At 43.8% G+C, this 19,468-nt stretch overlaps 1 protein-coding gene across 1 annotated transcript in view; it reads right to left on the bottom strand.

Annotated features, from left to right (window-relative positions):
• LOC311248456 (NMDA receptor synaptonuclear signaling and neuronal migration factor-like) overlaps positions 1-19,468 on the bottom strand; it is a gene marked incomplete at its 5' end in the record, with an annotated part of 64,048 nt that overhangs the window by 33,004 nt on the left and 11,576 nt on the right. The window contains 7 exon segments of the mRNA XM_084339332.1: positions 750-802; positions 805-851; positions 1,328-1,344; positions 1,346-1,408; positions 2,145-2,215; positions 2,773-2,806; positions 9,369-9,452. Coding sequence (XP_084195458.1) covers positions 750-802; positions 805-851; positions 1,328-1,344; positions 1,346-1,408; positions 2,145-2,215; positions 2,773-2,806; positions 9,369-9,452 — 369 coding nt within the window.

The following is a 19,468-nucleotide window of genomic DNA, read 5'->3' as shown; positions in this document are numbered from 1 at the left end:
TAAAAGCGGAGATTTACATCCCGACAACATTTTTCTTATAGGGGAAATTATCCTCCCATGTCGTGATAGTTGACTTATCAATAGTTCATCACTGATGAACGGCGGAACGTTGGAAATAAAGACATTTCTGCCTGGTGTGGAGAGAGACTCCACAGCAAGAAAAGCCCCATCAACACTAATCCCTGATTGAACCAGTGTGTGCACCTTGTCCACCGAGTCAACAAAAATCACTACTCCTCCATTCATTCTCGCAGCTGACTTAATGCTTCTGTGTCTGACAATATTTCCAACTGCCAAACTGCAGTTCTCTACTGACACATTAGGAACAGATATCTTAATGCCATTCTTTCTACCGATTTGGAAAAATCCATATTGGCGTTTTACGTCAGCCAGCAGCACAGCCTGGCCGACTGCCAAACAAACAAACACTCCCACTTAACCCTATACACACAGCAAACCAACACTACACTTATAATACAATATCCCATAAACAAATTAACAAAATAGATAGATAAAGATAGAAAAAAAACTCACTATACCTCCACACCTCCAATCTCCAATCTCATTCCCAGCATGCACTGAGAGAGAGAGAGAGAGAGAGAGAGAGAGAGAGAGAGAGAGAGAGAGAGAGAGAGAGAGAGAGAGAGAGAGAGAGAGAGAGAGAGAGAGAGAGAGAGAGAGAGAGAGAGAGAGAGAGAGAGAGAGAGAGAGAGAGAGAGAAAGAGAGAGAGAGAGAGAGATCATCTTACCTTCTCTCCATTGGCGCTCCCCAGCACATAGCAGCCCATGATGTGAATGAGATGGGCTCAGGGTTCAGCTTACTCATCAACCTGCTCAGCCTCTTCCAGAACCTGACCACACAGAAGATAATGGAGGGAGAGAGAGAGAGAGATAGAGAGAGAGATAGAGAGAGAGAGAGAGAGAGAGAGAGAGTAGAGAGAGAGAGAGAGAGAGAGAGAGAGAGAGAGAGAGAGAGAGAGAGAGAGAGAGAGAGAGAGAGAGAGAGAGAGAGAGAGAGAGAGAGGAGAGAGAGAGAGAGAGAGAGAGAGAGAGAGAGAGAGAGAGAGGGAGGGAGGGAGGGAGAGAGGAGGAGAGGGAGAGGAGGGAGAGAGAGAGAGAGGGAGGGAGGAGGAGGGAGGGAGGGAGGAGGGAGAGAGGAGAGAGAGAGAGAGAGAGAGAGAGAGAGAGAGAGAGAGAGAGAAGAGAGTGGAGTCAGGTGGTGTGGGAGTAGAAGAGTAGGACAGAGGAAATTAATAAGTAATGAGTTTACCAGACTGTGGGGAAGTGAAAGACAGTTTGATGGGAAGTAGAGATAAAGAAGTCTTACTGAATCATGTCCTCCTCCCTTCTCCACCTTGGCAAACGTGGCAACCTTGTTCTTCAGCAGGTACAGATGGCCAGGACCTCCCTATAAAGGAGGAGAGCTGGTTATTAGTGCAAGGTAAAAAAATTTTTAGTTTTAACCTTTATACATGCCTGTGTGTGCTTTATCCTTCATTTTTTGTTTATGCACTTTGAGATTTGGTTCCAAATGTCAATACCTTCACTACCACACTACAGAAGGTTAACCCTTTCACTACCACACTACAGACGCTGTGGCGTGGTAGTGAAAGGGTTAACCTTCTGTAATGTGGTATTGAAAGGTTAACCTTCTGTAGTGTGGTAGTGAAAGGTTAACCAGTGTGGTAGTGAAAGGTTAACCTTCTGTAGTGTGGTAGTGAAAGGGTAACCGTCTGTAGTGTGGTAGTGAAAGGTTAACCTTCTGTAGTGTGGTAGTGAAAGGTTAACCGTCTGTAGTGTGTTGTGAAAGGGTAACCTTCTGTAGTGTGGTAGTGAAAGGTTACCTTCTGTAGTGTGGTAGTGAAAGGTTAACCGTCTGTAGTGTGGTAGTGAAAGGTTAACCGTCTGTAGTGTGGTAGTGAAAAGTTAACCTTCTGTAGTGTGGTAGTGAAAGGGTTAATGTAGACCCAGCTTCTAATTGAGACCGGCCTCAAAACGGGATTTGGGACTTTTTGGTAAATTATGTAAATAATTTACTATAATGGCCTGCAGCTATTTAGGTAGTGGTATTTTTTGTCAACAGACGTGACCCAATAATGTCACCTCCCTGATCGAGTTAGCTCTAATCTCTCTCCCTCTCTCACCTGGCAGAAGATGAGCATTTTCCATATCTTGCAGCCTTTCCTATAGGCAGTCAGCTTCTTCTCTATCTCCTCTGAGAGAGAGAGAGAGAGAGAGAGAGAGAGAGAGAGAGAGAGAGAGAGAGAGAGAGAGAGACAGAGAGAGAGGAGAGAGAAGAGAGAGAGAGAGAGAGAGAGAGAGAGAGAGAGAGAGAGAGAGAGAGAGAGAGAGAGAGAGGAGGGAGGGAGGAGAGGGAGAGAGAGAGGGAGAGGAGAGGGAGAGTGGGGGGTAGAGCAGACGAGAGGGGGAGAAGAGAGGAGGGATAGAGAGGGAGGGAGGGAGAGAGAGGGAGGGGGGGTAGAGAAAAAGGAGAGAGAGAGGGAGAGATGTGTCACTTTTCATACTCCTCCACAGTCGTAACGATGAGCCAGATAAATTGGCAGTCCCCAGTGAATTGAGGTGAGGTCACACACACAGATAACAGTGAGTCATCGCTCCACACTCCACACAGTCATCGCTCCACACTCCACACAGTCATCGCTCCACACTCCACACAGTTGAATCTCATCTCGCCTTAATGTATTCGCCAATTTGTTCTGTGAGATATATCTGCTAACGAGAGCACAATGTAAACACACTGTGTGTACTCACCGAGAATGTCGTCGAATGTAGCGTGTTCGTGGTCCTAAGCGTGAGGACAGAAATATGATTTCATTAGACGCCACTGACCGTTTGAATACAAATGTAACAAACAACAAAAGAGATAATAGAAATTTGTATTTATTGATGATGATGACGTTAACACATAACATCACTTTACATAACAAATAACACAAAATATCAGGCAGTGTTGTAGTACTTTGACCCTGGTTTGGGCCAGAGGCTAGTCTTAAAAACACACAACTCCTGGGCCCTCATTCATCAACGTGATTTACAGATTTGTGCTTAAGCTGTGCGTACGACCATTTCTAAGCAGAGAGTGGGATTCATCAATTTCAACTTGAACTTGACTTCGTGCTTATATTTACGCACAGCTCGGACCATGCGTACCTGGCGCCCGTTGGTAGAATATATTATTACAACAAGGAAATGAGCTTCTGTGCATTAGTTTCAACACTGGCATGTTCTGTATGAACCGTAATTCATTATAGTTCATTGTAAAATAGCAACAGTAGTGTAATTATGGTCAAAACCCTATAAATAGCATTTGGAATAATAGATCTTTCTCTCAGAATGAATGCAGCATGGTTTACATAGCGTTATCGGAATATACGGGGTGTACTGACTGACTGCGCTCCGCGTAGCTCAACTCGTTATTATTTTGCGCACAGACCGCAGAAACACGGGAACGTTTTGATTATATTTAAAGGACGACTCCACTTTTTTTGGAAATTAGCTTATTTAACATCTTCCCTGGAGTTAGACAAGAAGATGCATACCTTTTTTGTCTCTGTGCGTGCATTTTAGCTTTGGGAATAGACGCTCCGTTAGCATAGCTTAGCTTCATCACTGGAAGTGGGGGAGGACAGTAGCCTTACAGTGCCTTACAGTGTATTGCAAGGTCTGACATTGACCAAACTTGATATGCATGACCTTGGTGGGCTCTAGGTCAACTCCTGAAAAGGGGGTCAATGTCAGACCTTGCAATCAAAAGTTAGGGGGCGCACTGAAATTATGGCAAGGGTTATTAGCCCCCTAACTTTGATTGCAAAGTCTGACATTGACCCCCTTTTCAGGAGTTGACCTAGAGCCCACCAAGGTCATGCATATCAAGTTTGGTCAATGTCAGACCTTGCAATACACTGTAAGGCACTGTAAGGCTACTGTCCTCCCCCACTTCCAGTGATGAAGCTAAGCTATGCTAACGGAGCGTCTATTCCCAAAGCTAAAATGCACGCACAGAGACAAAAAAGGTATGCATCTTCTTGTCTAACTCCAGGGAAGATGTTAAATAAGCTAATTTCCAAAAAAAGTGGAGTCGTCCTTTAAAAGGCTTTACGTTAAACGAAACAAGTGGAATTTCGAAGCTGTAAGCAGAATACAAGTCATATGAACACCCACGATATAGTGTTCTTCCCCCTTTTTACTGTATAAGAAAGAATAAAAAACGCATTGCAATGACACCAGATAGTGGACAGACTATGTAAATATGATGATGGGATTCAAGTTCGCGTTTTTGTTGATCATAGGCATGCTGTCAGAGTATGATATCTTAATCAAACATTCTAGAACATTTGTCGTCACAGATCATGTCATAATAGAACATAGGCTACATGGCATGGTCCATCGTGATATTGTGTAGACTGTTATTACTGTACCGGTACCACCCATTGTGACAACAGCACACAAACATGATGGAATTCAAGTTCATGTATTGAAAGGCAGGCTACATCATACATGGCAGTGAGATTATAGGCTACCCAATACTGACATCAAAATAGATTGTATGCCTCTAGAAATCATATGCAGCAGGTAGAAAATTGACGGAAAATCTGTCGCGATTTGGAATAAAATTGAGGATAACTTTAATCCCTGGGTATTAATCAAACAAAACGGGAAAAGGCAGTCATATTCCAGCACGGTCTTTATTAGTGTTTGCGCTGCCCAGGCAGCAATGGTTAATAGATATCATATCCGACATCACCGTACGTGTACACGTCTGTCAGCCTGTCACATAACACGCTTCCCTCGGCTTAGTCCATTTTTCCACATTTCATGGGGGTATTCCATTACCGTATATGGTTAATCGGGGCGGTTCTGGTATGCAAATACTTAAAACAGTGCACAAGCTCAAACGTAGGATCAAAGTCATATTTATCAAGACAGGTGTGCGTAGAACCTGTGTACGCACGTGTGATAAATCCTGTTTTTTTTGTGCGTGCACAGATTCTAAATTCTGTGCTTAAGTATGGAAATAGAACATTTTCTACGTCACGTTGATGAATGAGGGCCCTGGATTCTATGGACTATCTAGGCTAGGTCTCTCTTGGAAAAGAGATTTTGCATCTCATTGGGACTTCCTGGTTAACACACCACACCACTAACCGCCTCGGCCACTCCTTTGTGCCAGTAGCCATCAGGGTCCAGAACCTAGGCCATGGAGTGCTGCCAGCAGCTGGAGACTAACACGGCAGAACTCGAGAACTACTAGTAATGTCTAGTCGGAGTCTTACCACCAAACCTGCATGGACTACAACCTACAGTATAACGTATGACGTATATCATGCCAGTTAGGGTACCTTGTGTATACTGCACCTGTGTATACTGTGTACTTTACTCACTCATAGTATATATTCAGAAGTGTTTTATTGCCCACATTTATTGTAACATACAACATAACTGATAGGGCATACAGACCCTCATCTGCACCTTTGATTACACTGTGTACTTTCTCATGCTCTTATATTCAGAGTTAATTATATTGTTTACACTGTATTTGTATCTTTGTTATAATTTGATTGCCTAAATTTATGCCTATATTTATGTCTACTATTACCCTGCCCATACCTGTACCTCCCATCCCCCCTCCCCCATGATGTTATGATGCTCGAATTTCCCCAAGGGGATCAATAAAGGAATATCTTATCTTATCTTACTGTATCTCTTAAATAAGTAAGGGTTAATCAACAAGTAGGTGTGCGTTTAACGGTTTTAAGGCACAGCGTGGAACCTTGCCTCCTCCAAGTGCCTTAAAACCTTTAACGCACACCTACAAGTTGATCATTCCACTTATACCATGGCCACTTTCCAAATACAACAAATATTTTCAACATTAAAATATAAAAAGATAATGTTATTTATGATTTGCTCACTGCTGACTTTCGTTATAGTCCCTCTGCGCCACCTTAGCAACTGCTTGACAACCACCTGTCACTTGACTGATGCCGGTGACAATGACCCGCAAAGCTAACTTTATGCTAGTAAGTCTTTCTGTCAATAAGCCTTAAGGCCTCTACATGCTACAGCAACTTCAAAGCAACTGCAACACAACATCGGCGCGATTTCAGCGCGGTTGTTTTAGAGGGTCTTGTAGACTGTGTTGCTTGGACGTTGCGTACATGTCCCCAGAATCTAATCTGAACAACCGTTGCGTTGATATTGCGTAGCAGTGATTGGTTGGTTAGCGAATGGGGGCGGGGCTGTCATAGAATAATATTAGTCCCGCAGAGAATAATATCCTCCATTGTTGAAGCCAGCGTTGACGCTAAATAATCAGCGTCACATAGCTCGCCTTTTTCTGAAAACCCAAGCACATATTGTTCCATAGCATACGCCTTCAGTTGATCATGACATCCTCTCTTACCTTGACGATTAAAAAGCCTCCATAATTTAGTAAATAAAGATGTAGCCAGCCAGCTAGCATTGGGTCTATTCAAAATGCTAGCTACATAGCTAACCAAGTAAATACAATGGTATCCGTCCTGAGGTAACGTTAAATACAACGTTTGCTAGTCGAAATGACTGGACACACACAGGGACAAGTTAAACATCAATCAAGTAATTTATTCCAATAGGTAGTTTGAGCTGCATGTGAGCCGAGGTCCTCTCCATTGGAAACTAATGATGTTACGGTAACGTTAGCTCGAAAAGCACAGAAAGTGAAGCTGCTAGCAACAGACACTATAACACTTCCGGTCGGGGGTTTTCAAAATAAAAGAGCGACGTCTAAAATCACCGGAAATACGTTTATTTTGTACATTATCCAAAGTTAACACGAACCTAAACTAACTTTAGATTAGTTTAGGTTCGTGTAACGTTAGATATTGTAAAAAATAAACGTATTTACGGTGCTTTTAGACTCGCTCTTTTATTTTGAAACCCCCCGCCCGGAAGTAAAAATTATGCTTATTTTTCTGCTTTTATCAATGGGTTGGTTGAGAAGGGAAGCGTCATCTATCTAGGGAACCTAGCTACATACGGGGTACAATGTTACATAGGCTGCGCGTTGATTTTGCAGAAGCATAAAGGTAGAGTGTCTGCAACACCGTTGCTTTGTCGATGTTGTGTTGAAGTTGCTTTGAATTTGCTGTAGCATGCAGAGGCCTTTAGCCTATGGTTAACAAACCGTGATTATGACCTGACAGTTTGCTTGACCAAAAGGCTGGCTTACTTGTCAAACATATAATATCTAGTCAATAAAAAAAAATTCACATCAAGTTTGTGTGGTATCACTGTCTGTCGTAGCCTCAAATACACTACATTAATTGCTAAATTAGTTGGATTGCAAGGATGGGATGTGTAACGTTAGCTCCCATCATCAGTGCTACCGTTACTGATGTAAAACAGCAAGGAGTATGACACTTTTATACGTTCCTTGAAAAACAGGCACAAATACAACAATTATTAATGAAAGTCCCTATTATTAGGCTCCTCAAATATTGTTGTTCATAATGAATATGTATGTCATATTTTACAACGTTGAGTAATAACCAACCCAACCAGGGGATGCTGCTGCATATCTATATTCTGTCATCTTTGAGACGGCGAGAGCCACAGTGGGCGCGAGACCACAACATGTAAGCAAAGGAAAACAACGAGAACAGGGTTTTGAGCTAAACTTGCTTGGGAATAGTTAGGATGCAGACAGCGTGTGCCATGATAAGTGAAGCAATTATGCAAATCCAGGAATAAATTGCCTCTCACACATACCGAACTGCTTTGCTAGCTCTTATCTTCCATAAATCACCCAAAAGAATAATACTGCGTGTGTAATTGCAGAATATGTATACAGTGTGTAACAATACAATTCATGGTGTTTGATGTAAGTGCACTGATGCCGGCGCGCATTTGGCTGAATAGCGAGATGTAGCGCATTCCACCTGGTCAGCAACATCGGTGCAAACCTTGTCCCAGAGACACTATACCAGAGGTAGTCTAATATACTATTAGTAGTAGTACTAGTAGTAGTCATAACACAATACAATTATGCACAATCGTTCAACAATCTTTGATTTGGCAGTGACTGAAAAGGTACAGACTGAAGCATAATGCTTATACATGCCTGTCCAACCAAATTAAGACTCCAAAACAGTATTAAAAAAATAAATAAAAAAAAACAATTATTCACATTTGTAATCTTCAAAAATAGCTACACAAACCATTTTCTTAAAAACCAAAAGCGAATGACTCATTCTTAAATGTATATCAGCATTGTTCCACAAGTTAACCCCAACAATAGAAATACACCTCATTTTAATCCCTTTCTTAGCTTTTTGAAGAGTAAATTTACAAATGTCTCTCAAATCATATTTTCTTTCATGTATTGAAAAAAACCTTTGTACACCGTCCAGGAGTAACTTTGCTTTAGCTCTGTACATTATTTGCATAATTTTATAATAAACCAAATCATAAAATTTCATAACATGTGAGTGACTTTATAAACAGTGGATTTGTGTGGCCATAGAAACAAGCTAACTTATAAAGGCCTCGATCCTATTTGATAATTGATAATAGACCGATATATCGATCTGGACCGATGTACTCTGCCCATATGCTCTGTAAATAACTATGTACAGATACCGAGATGTCACTCCATGTTACCTGCTACCTGTTACTGCACAATGTTGTTTCCTTCTTTTGATTCTATTATATGTACCACTGTATTGCACATCGTTGCGGGCAAGACCACCCGCATTTCATTGTATACCTGTATGCCGTGACAATTAAAACTCTTGACTTGACTTGACTTGACTTGATGTATCGTCCCAACCCTAACGAGTGGACTCTGACAGTGATACAGCTACCGTGCTATTTTAAATTTATTTGACATATTTGAAAGTTATTGATTTGGGGACCGGGAGATGGGTTAACAGCCAGGTTGGGTAGCGGATGCACATGGAACAGTGATTCATCTTGTGCCGAACTATGAATTGTGTGAATTAAACAGTTTTAACAAATACCTGCCGGGCCAATCAGGAAAGAGTATTCACCCAGGCCATGGTGTCAAATGTAATGAAATAAAGAATCTCGGTCTCTTCTTGGTCTCTGGGTCAGGGGTCACAGTGCTTGTGCCTTTTTACCCTTTCACACTATTTTAGTCCTATTGACTATCTAAATGTGTATTGTTGTTCAATGTGAGCGATCTGTATAATAGTGCCGAATTTCCCTCTGGATTAACCATTTAGACCTAAAACGCCTGCTAATAATGGATTATATAGCCTGGATATACACACAAATGTGTTTCCCGGTTTCAATGGGAATTTCTATCCTATTCTATCAAGTGAGGCCAGCGGACGGCAGCCACTCACGTAGAGGATGGGGATGACGGAAGGGTCGCCCTTGCGGATGATGTTGGGCACGTACTCTGCCTTCGGGACCTTGGAGGATATCAGCTGAGAAAAAGGAAAAAACGTGTACGTATTACAACAGCAAATCGAATGTATTGTTATTATTATTATTATTATTATTATTATTATTATTATTATTATTATTATTATTATTATTGTGACAGTTAGTAGGCCTATGCAGTCGATTGATATCAGTGCAGAATAATAAAAGAACAACAGTTGACAAAAAGCATGGAGGGTCTTGTTCAGCAGCTGGCCCATTTGGATCTGGACCGACAGGCCCGGCGAGAGAAGGCGATACAAGAGCAGAGGAAACAACAGACAGCGTTGATTCAAGAGGAGATCCAGAGGCTGAAGGACACGTGCCGAGACTCAGCCTCACCCCGGACCGTTCATCCCCCAATTCACAGAGTAGGAGGATGTAGAAGCCTATCTCCAAGCCTTTGAGCAAACCGCCATCTGAGAGGGCTGGCCCGAGGAGAACTGGGGGGGGGGGGGGGGGGGGGGGGCGGACTACTAGCGTCGTCTAGTTTTTTACCAACGGATTTCCAGTTCCGCGTTCGCGTTCTGCGATCTGATTGGCCACTGACGTTTCTGGTGCGATCTGATTGGCCACTGACGTTTCTGGTCATGTGACATGTGCGCCCAATCGCGTGACGCGCCCATTTCCGCCTCAAACAGCAGCAAACTACCTAAAGCCTAGTTTATCACTGGTTAAGCTTAGGCGACTCTTTCGAAGTTGGTTAAGGTTAGAGTTTGGAATCAGGGCTGGTGTTCTATCGCCATGCTCCAAGACAAACTCTAACCTTAACCAACTTAGAAAGAGTGCCTAAGCTTAACCGGTGAAAGAAACAGGCGTCACACGATTGGCGCGACCAGAAACGTCAGTGGCCAATCAGAGCGCAGAACGCGAACGCGGAACTGGAAATCCGTTGGTAAAAGTAATCAGGCCTACTGGCGCCCTTCCTGTCAGGTAATGCGGTAAAAAGTCTACCTACCAGGACCTGCCACCGGAGCAAGCCGACAACCATAACAGGCTAAAACAGGAGATGTTGGGCCTACAGTCCGGTGCACAACGCTTCCATGACTGGGCATAGGATCCCCAGGCATCCCCTCACTCACAGATGCACCATTTAGTCCGAGTAAGCCGAGCCTGGAGGTCTGTGCTTTTTTGTGATTGTCAATATATGTCTTATGAATCGTGCTTATAACACACAACTCATTTTCTGAGCTACGGCGCTTCAAAGAAACCGGGACCATTTCTCTTGTCATGTGTAATGACTACTTTACCCAGAAAGCATTAGTCTGATGACTTGTGACCCCGCTTCTATCCCCAGGCCATCAGCTCAATGACTCCACGTGACACTAAACCCAACCATCTATGAAACCATAGCACTGAGCAGGTGAAACAAGCTAAGTTACAATCATAAAAACACAATTGTTACGAATCTTAATTTCAACGTACTGACCCTGGGGGGGCCTATGGTTTTAAATCTTTTTATTTTTCATGAGGTTTCACATTCAATCGACAGATCTACAGAATGTTCAGTGTCACTCTCATGAACAATTTTTAACAATTTTCCTTGTGCTCCCCACTCAATCCATTCTCCCATCTCTCACTCACACTCACACACTGGGACATACACACACGTACACGCGCACACACGCGCATACAGGCATACACACACACACACATACACACATACACATGCCCACATACACACAAATAAACAATTAGACAACAAAAAAAAGAAAATAATAATAATAAAAATAAAGTAAAATAAAATAAAATAAAGGGACAGTAGGTAAATCATAAGTAAATAAGGAATAAGGAATAAAAGTGCAAATGTCGGTATTGTAAACAGTGACATTTTATAGCACCCAGTTGCTCACACCTGCTTATCGATGGCTACTCCGACAGAGAAGGGTCCGGGCCGCTGCGTGTTCAGCTCCCTTTCCCAGACCCGACCCCGTGGGGGCAGGGTTTGACAGCCATGCGCAGGCAACCAGGCACTTATACGCAGACAAAGAGCCTCAACAGATCAGCTAATCTAATCTGCTAAAACTCCACGTCTGTTATTTAGATATGACACATTTATAGGACTACATTATGAGTTTCCAGTTGAGTATAGAGTGGATTCCAAAGTTCTTGAAATAAGTGACTGTTATGTACTAGAGGCCTGGTCACTCCTGTGTCGCCAGGGCAGGCAGGTGAGGGCTGCCAATTAGCCAATTAGTGCTGATTGGTTACCTGCTGGGGAGCTTCAAAGGCAGACCCAGAAACACACATGCACGGTCTGTGCCTAGTGAAAGAGCTGTCAGGTTCTTACAGTCCTTGTCCGTTGGGTTACCAGTACATTAGTTTATAGTTATATTAGTAGTTCCTTGGTTTAGTAGCATTTTTGAGTTAGAGCACAGGGTTTTGGTGTTGATTACACATAGGTTGCGTACCCATGAGCCAGGGTCGTAACAATTGGGCGCTCATCCGGGATCTTTTACCCCTAGAACTTTGTTTGGTGATTTTTTTTTTTGTGTTGCACGGGGTGTCATCATATTATGGTTTGGGTGGTGTTCGTTACACATGGTGTAACGTGGGGGCTGAGCCATTTTCATCAAACAGGTGAGTATGCCGTATTTGTTTGTAATTTGATGTGACTACTTATGCTGTTAAAATATATAGTTTAGTAGGCACCACATGTAGATAGGGACATTATTTTCTGGTTGTGGGTTAGCGTCCGGTGCACCACGTACTCCTGGGGCGGTCAATGAAATGATTGTATATGATCTTTGACTGGTAGCAGGTGTGGTTGAAGAAAGTTAGGTCTACAGGGCATTAGTTTAAGGGTAGGTAGGTTAGGGCGGCCAGGAAACACAGGTAGTGTGGTAGGGCTTGATTTAGTGTTTCTTAGGGTAGACATGTGGTAGGCCGGGGTTTTCTGCAGTTTAGACGTAGAAGCATATGTGGTCACATCAGGATAGAAGGCGCACCTGTTTGGAAAATTTAGTTGGATTTATTTTGTTTGTTTAAGTGTTTGGTGAGCATACCTGGTAGCACCTAACACCCTGCGTGTATGACACGTCTATTTAGGGTGGGTGTGTTTTTTTTTTATTTTTTTTTTGTTGTTTGTGCAACCTGGAAAGGTGCGCTCCGTAGAGCTCACATTTCCACCGTGTTCCATTCTGGTTGTTATTGTTGGCAATTAGCATTATTCATGGTTCTTCAGTGGTTCTTCGTTGTTCTTCAGTGGTTCGTTAGTGGTTCTTTGTGTCTGTGAGGTTGGGTGTGTAGCTTGGGGTGTCTAGTTCAGTGACAATGGCTTCCATCAGGGACTTTGTTGATCGCCCGTCTCATGACTTATTAGACAAATTTTCCAAAGAACAACTGCTCGAGCTTGCTGTGCACTACAAGGTCGAGCTTACTCCCAGTGAGAAACGTTTGAAACCATCTGCCTTGGGTGCTTTGCGGGTTTTGCTCATTAGGGAACAGGTGCTTGAGGAGAGGGTGGAGGAGCCTCCATCGTCTGGCGCGTCTCCGCTATTACCTGGTGTAGAGGGTGAGTGGAGGATTAGGGAGTTGGAGTTTAAGGAAAGGCAGCTAGAGCGAGAGCGTGAGGAGAGGAGAGAGGAGCGTGAGCTTAAGGAGAGAGAGAGGAAAGAGGAGCGTGAGCTTAAGGAGAGAGAGAGGAAAGAGGAGCGTGAGCATGAGCGTGAGTTTAAGGAGAAACAACTGTTGCTGGAGCACGAGCGTGCACAGAAGGAGCTTGAATATAAGTATGCTGCCTTGCAGGCGGGTGCTCTGCATCCAGAGTCACGTTCCGGGTTTGATGTAGGCAGGAATATTAGGATGGTGCCACCATTTTTTGAGAAAGACGTGGAAAGATATTTTCCACTTTTCGAACGGGTGGCAACCACATTGAAGTGGCCTGATACCGCCTGGACACTGCTGCTACAATGTGTTTTGGTTGGTAGGGCACAAGAAGCCTACACTGCTCTGTCCCTTGAACAAAGCGCTGATTATGAACTTGTTAAAGCTTCCATATTGAGGGCTTATGAGTTGGTCCCCGAGGCCTATCGTCAGCGTTTTAGAGGTTATCGTAGGCAGGAGGGGCAGTCTTATGTTGAATTTGGAAAAGAGAAGGAGAACCTGTTTGACCGGTGGTGCACCTCGCAAAAAGCAGAGTCAAGGGAGCAGCTCAGACAGTTGGTTCTCCTAGAGGAATTTAAGAGGTGTGTTCCTGATAACGTTTCCACACATCTAAATGAGCATAAGGTATCGAAGATAGCCGACGCTGCTGTCTTGGCTGATGAGTTTGTGTTAACACACAAGTCTGTCTTTGTAGAGGAGGGCCGTGTGGAGTCCAGGGGTGGTAGGCGTCCTTCTCAGGGGAGCCGGTTCCCGGCACCCGTGTCTGCTGGTCGGTTTACTTCGACTCCTAGGCAAGGTGGCTCTGCTAGTGCATTCCCAGAGGGGGTTATCTGTTTTTACTGTAAGGAGCCTGGTCATATCGTTGCTGGATGCCCTGTGCTTAAGCAGAAAAATGTAAAAACTGTGGCTCTGGTAGAAATCATAGACAGGACACCTATGCCGACATTAGAGGGTGGGGTGCGAAGTATCAAAGGTGCAGACGGGGAGCTAGAGGGCTCCTCAACATTTAGGATGGAGGGATTTGTTTCACTGGTTGGTGAATTAGGATCAAGGCAGGCTATTACAATATGGAGAGATACAGGAGCTTTCCAGTCTCTCATTCTGGATGGGATTTTGCCATTTTCGGAAGATTCTTCATTGCATTCCGGTGCCATTGTTCAGGGCTTTGGAGGAGGCTTTGTGAATACTCCTTTGCATGAGGTCTCGCTAAACTCTCCCTTAGTATCAGGCAATGTTGTCGTAGGAGTGTGTTCTCACATTCCCATAAAGGGGGTGTCCTTCATTCTAGGGAACGATTTGGCCGGTGGCAAAGTGCTGGCTACTCCAGTTGTAATTCCCGTCCCTGTAGTTTCTGAGGTTCCTGATGAGCTCGCACAGAAGCATCCAGGAGTGTTTCCTGTGTGTGCGGTAACACGCGCAATGTCAAAGGTCAAATGTGACACCCATGAGGTTGTTAACTTAGATGGTGATATGACACTTAGTGACACGTTCTTTGTTGAGTTGAAAAGTGGCCCTGATGAGGGTTTTGGTAAGGTGATACCGTCTCATGAGCAGTTGGTACTAGAGCAAAACAAGGATGTCTCCTTGTCGTCCCTCTTTGAAGAGGCGGTTTTAGAGGATGAAATGGTAGATACGTCTCAAGGATACTTTGTTAGCAATGACGTGCTCATGAGAAAGTGGACACCACCTAACCTGTCCAGTCTGGATGACTGGGGCAGTGTGTTTCAGATTGTTGTTCCAGCCGTGTATCGTCCTGATATACTGCATCTAGCACATGATCATGATCTTGCTGGTCACATGGGGGTCAGGAAGACTTATGACCGTGTGCTGAGACATTTTTGTTGGCCTGGTTTGAAGTCAGATGTGGCACAATATTGTCGCTCGTGCCATGTGTGTCAGGTGGTTGGTAAACCAAACCAGAAGATCCCTCAGGCTCCTCTGCAGCCTATCCCTGCCGTTGGGGAACCTTTTGAGCGGATCCTCATTGACTGTGTTGGTCCCCTCCCTCGAACTAAGACAGGGAACCAGTACCTTTTGACTATTATGTGTGCAGCGACCCGTTTTCCTGAAGCCATTCCTTTACGCAAGATCACAGCCCCAGCTATATCCAAAGCTCTGGTTAGGTTTTTTTCGACTTTTGGCCTACCAAAGGTCATTCAATCAGATCAAGGGTCTAACTTCATGTCCCGTCTCTTTGCTCAGGTCCTCCAGCAGTTGTCTATCCAACATTGCCCTTCCTCTGCCTATCATCCAGAGTCCCAGGGGGCGCTGGAGAGATTTCACCAGACTATCAAAACAATGCTGCGGGCATATTGTACAGAGTTCGACAAAGACTGGGATGATGGAATCCCTTTGCTTCTGTTTGCTGCTAGGGAGGTAACCCAGGAGTCTCTTGGATTCAGCCCGGCTGAGCTGGTGTTCGGCCACACAGTGAGGGGTCCTTTGAAACTGCTGAAGGAAAAGTGGTTGGCTGACCAGACTCCTTCCTCTACTAATTTGTTGGACTATGTGTGTGACTTCAGGCTTAAGCTTAGTAGAGCATGTGAACTAGCGAAAGAGAACCTAAAGGTAGCCCAAGGAAAAATGAAGGTGTGGTATGATAGGCGGGCCCGACATAGGGTGTTCTCACCGGGAGACAAGGTGTTGGTTCTCTCGCCTATTCTTGGGTCTGCATTACAGGCTAAATACAGTGGGCCATACTCCATTGAGCGCAAAGTTGGTGAGGTCGACTACTTGATTAAAACTCCCGACCGCAGGCGCAAGAGTAGATTATGTCACGTCAATATGTTGAAGGCGTACAATGATAGGGCTCAGATTGACCAGTCAGGGGTCAAGCCTGTGGCTGTTCTAACAGTTTCTGCATCTCCTATTGTAGCCGACTGTTCTATGTCGAAGGAGATTTCTCAGGGCCGGTTGCCAAACACCCAGATACTAGGTGACTTGGACTCACACCTGTCGTACTTACCACTTCCTGAGCGTACGGATGTGGTGTGCCTACTTAGACAGCATACACGTTTGTTTTCTGATGTCCCTAGTCGTACTAATGTACTCGAGCATGACATTGATGTTGGTAGTGCAGGGCCAATTAAGCAACATGCCTATAGGGTGAATCCGGAAAAACGAAGGATCTTGAGTAAGGAAGTAGACTATATGCTGAGACATGGCATTGCGGAGCCCAGTTCTAGTGCGTGGAGCTCCCCCTGCCTGCTTGTTGATAAGCCAGACTGCACTCATCGGTTCTGTACTGATTTCCGTAAAGTGAATACAGTAACCAAGCCGGACTCGTACCCTCTGCCTCGGATGGACGACTGTATCGATCGGGTGGGTTCAGCAGCCTTTGTAAGTAAATTGGATTTGCTAAAGGGATACTGGCAGGTTCCGCTTACTCCGCGAGCACGTGAGATATCCGCTTTTGTCACACCAGAGAGTTTCTGCCAGTATACAGTGATGGCCTTTGGCATGCGAAATGCCCCAGCGACGTTTCAGCGGCTAGTGAACAAGGTCCTGGGCGGGGTAGCCTTCTGTGAGGCATATCTGGATGACCTGGTTATCCACAGTTCCTCTTGGTCACAACATGTGGAGCATCTGGCCGAAGTGTTCAAGCGGTTGGGTGATGCTAACTTGACAGTTAACCTTGCGAAATGTGAATTTGGACAGGCCACGGTTACCTACCTGGGTAAGGTGGTTGGACGTGGGCATGTGTGCCCCGTTACAGCTAAGGTGGAGGCTATAGTGGGCTTCCCTGCTCCCATCACCAGGCGGGAGTTAAAGCGCTTCCTAGGTATGGCAGGGTACTATAGGAGTTTCTGTAGGAACTTTGCTTCTGTTGTTGCCCCTTTGACCAATCTGCTCAGTCCTAAGGTACCTTTCGTGTGGACTGAGACTTGTCAACAGTCTTTTGAGAGCATCAAGGGTATTCTGATTAGCGCTCCCGTTCTGTCAGCTCCCGATTTTCAACTGCCATTCAAGTTGGCAGTGGATGCTAGTGACCTCGGTGCTGGAGCCGTCCTCCTGCAAGAGGATGCATTAGAGGTGGAGCACCCAGTGTGCTACTTTTCTAAAAAGTTTGACAGGCATCAACTGCACTACTCTACTATAGAGAAGGAGGCGCTCGCTTTGGTTCTTGCCTTGAACCATTTTGATGTTTACGTGGGATCCTCCAGTTTACCCCTTGTTGTGTATACAGACCATAACCCTTTGGTTTTTCTTCGCAGCATGGTGAATTCGAATCATCGTTTGATGCGATGGAGTTTGTTCCTCCAGGCGTATAACTTGGATATTCGCCACATTCGTGGGAGGGACAACGTGCTAGCAGACGCCCTCTCACGATCGTAGTACCGGTGTTTGTGGTACCCGTTATCGCTGTTGTGGTAGAGGCCCTGACAACTAAGGGGTCACAGTTGTTTTTTGTTTTGTTTATGGGTTGTTGTGTAGTGGTTGCCTCTTGGGCAACCAGTTTGGTGGGGGAGGTGTTATGTACTAGAGGCCTGGTCACTCCTGTGTCGCCAGGGCAGGCAGGTGAGGGCTGCCAATTAGCCAATTAGTGCTGATTGGTTACCTGCTGGGGAGCTTCAAAGGCAGACCCAGAAACACACATGCACGGTCTGTGCCTAGTGAAAGAGCTGTCAGGTTCTTACAGTCCTTGTCCGTTGGGTTACCAGTACATTAGTTTATAGTTATATTAGTAGTTCCTTGGTTTAGTAGCATTTTTGAGTTAGAGCACAGGGTTTTGGTGTTGATTACACATAGGTTGCGTACCCATGAGCCAGGGTCGTAACAGTGACCCTGGTTGTGCTTTTCAAGCGTTATCTTTTCTAAGGGAAGAAACTGAGATATTTGTTCTATGAACATATTGAATGTTGGTGCGATTTCATTTTTCCATAGAAGAAGTATACATTTCTTTGCAAAATATGTTATGTATACCAACAGTCTGCATTTCTTTTGGTCTAAGTGGCAGTTTGTTATATTATTTAATAGATAGACACTTGGTGATAACTCAAATTCCAACTCCATGACAGATTTAGTAAATAAGTGGATCTTGTTCCAGAAATGCTTCAATTTGCTACATTGCCAGAACATATGCAGAAATGTTCCTTCTTTAATTTTACATCTTGGGCAATTTGGTGAGTTTTCTTTCGAGATTTTGTGCATTTTTACAGGAGTAAGGTAGAATTTATGAATAAATTTGAAATTACTTTCTTTGATCTTATTGCTTGTAAAGGGAAAGAAAGTTCGATCACAGATATCTTGCCAATTGTTTTCTTCAAATTTCGTTGCCAGGTCCGTCTCCCAGCATCTTAATAGAGCTGGGAAGACTGTTTGGCATTCATTAGTTAGAATTTCATATAGTTCACTGATTTTACCTTTAATTGTGGATGAGGTAGTTCGTTTTTCTTCCAATTCTGTCATTTCAAAGCTTAACTTGTTTTCTTTAGTAAGTGAACTTAAAGTGCTTTGAATTTGCATATATTTTAAGAAGTCTGAGTTAGGAATGTTGTATTCTTCTCTTAGCTCCTGAAATGCTTTTAATTTCCAGTTTTTATGAAAAAGGTCTTTAAGTTGAGTTACCCCCAAGTGTCTCCACTTGTTTATATCAGTTGAATGAAAATATTTTTTTAGGTCAGGGTTTTGATGAATAGGTGAATAAACAGAGATGCATTTAGTTATGCCAAACTTTTTCGAGCAATCTTTCCATGCAGATAGGGTATTCACAACCGTGAAATATTGCTTTATATTTTCTATTTTGTCAAAATTCTTTATAAAAAAAAGAGAGTTTAGAGGTAAAGGATCAACCTGTCCCGCTTCTATCTGTATCCAGTGTGAGTCTGGTCCTCCCAATGACCATGATACTATAGTTCGAAGTTGGGCTGACCAGTAGTAGTGTTGGAGATTGGGAAGACCTAGACCACCCATGGACTCAGGTTTCATAAGAGTCAGTAATTTAATCCTTGGTTTTTTATTGGACCAAATAAATTTTGAGATACGTTTATTCAATATGTTAAAATATGTTATAGATAGGTAGCAGGGTACATTTTGAAAGAGAAAGTTCAATCTCGGAAGGATATTCATCCTGATGACGTTTATCCTTCCTAGAAGGGATAGGGGTAGTTTGTCCCATCTACCTAGATCTGTGTTAATTTCAATTGTAAGAGGAGTGTAATTTTTTTCAAATAAATCATTTAATTGCGGTGTAAAGTGTACTCCCAAGTATTTGAAGCCTCCTGGTGACCATCGAAATGGGTAGGATTTCTGCATTTCTTTTGTTGGTTTCATATGTAGGAGACATGCATTAGATTTATTATAATTTATCTTGTATCCTGCGTACTTTCCAAATTGTTCGATTGTGTTATACAGATGTAATAAGGAGTTTTCTGGTTGCTCAATGTATAGAACAATGTCGTCAGCATATAAAGAT

The sequence above is a fragment of the Notolepis coatsorum genome, assembly GCF_963971535.1.
Source record: "Notolepis coatsorum genome assembly, contig: SCAFFOLD_246, whole genome shotgun sequence".
Taxonomy (NCBI): domain Eukaryota; kingdom Metazoa; phylum Chordata; class Actinopteri; order Aulopiformes; family Paralepididae; genus Notolepis; species Notolepis coatsorum.
This window is presented reverse-complemented; position numbering and strand designations above follow the sequence as displayed.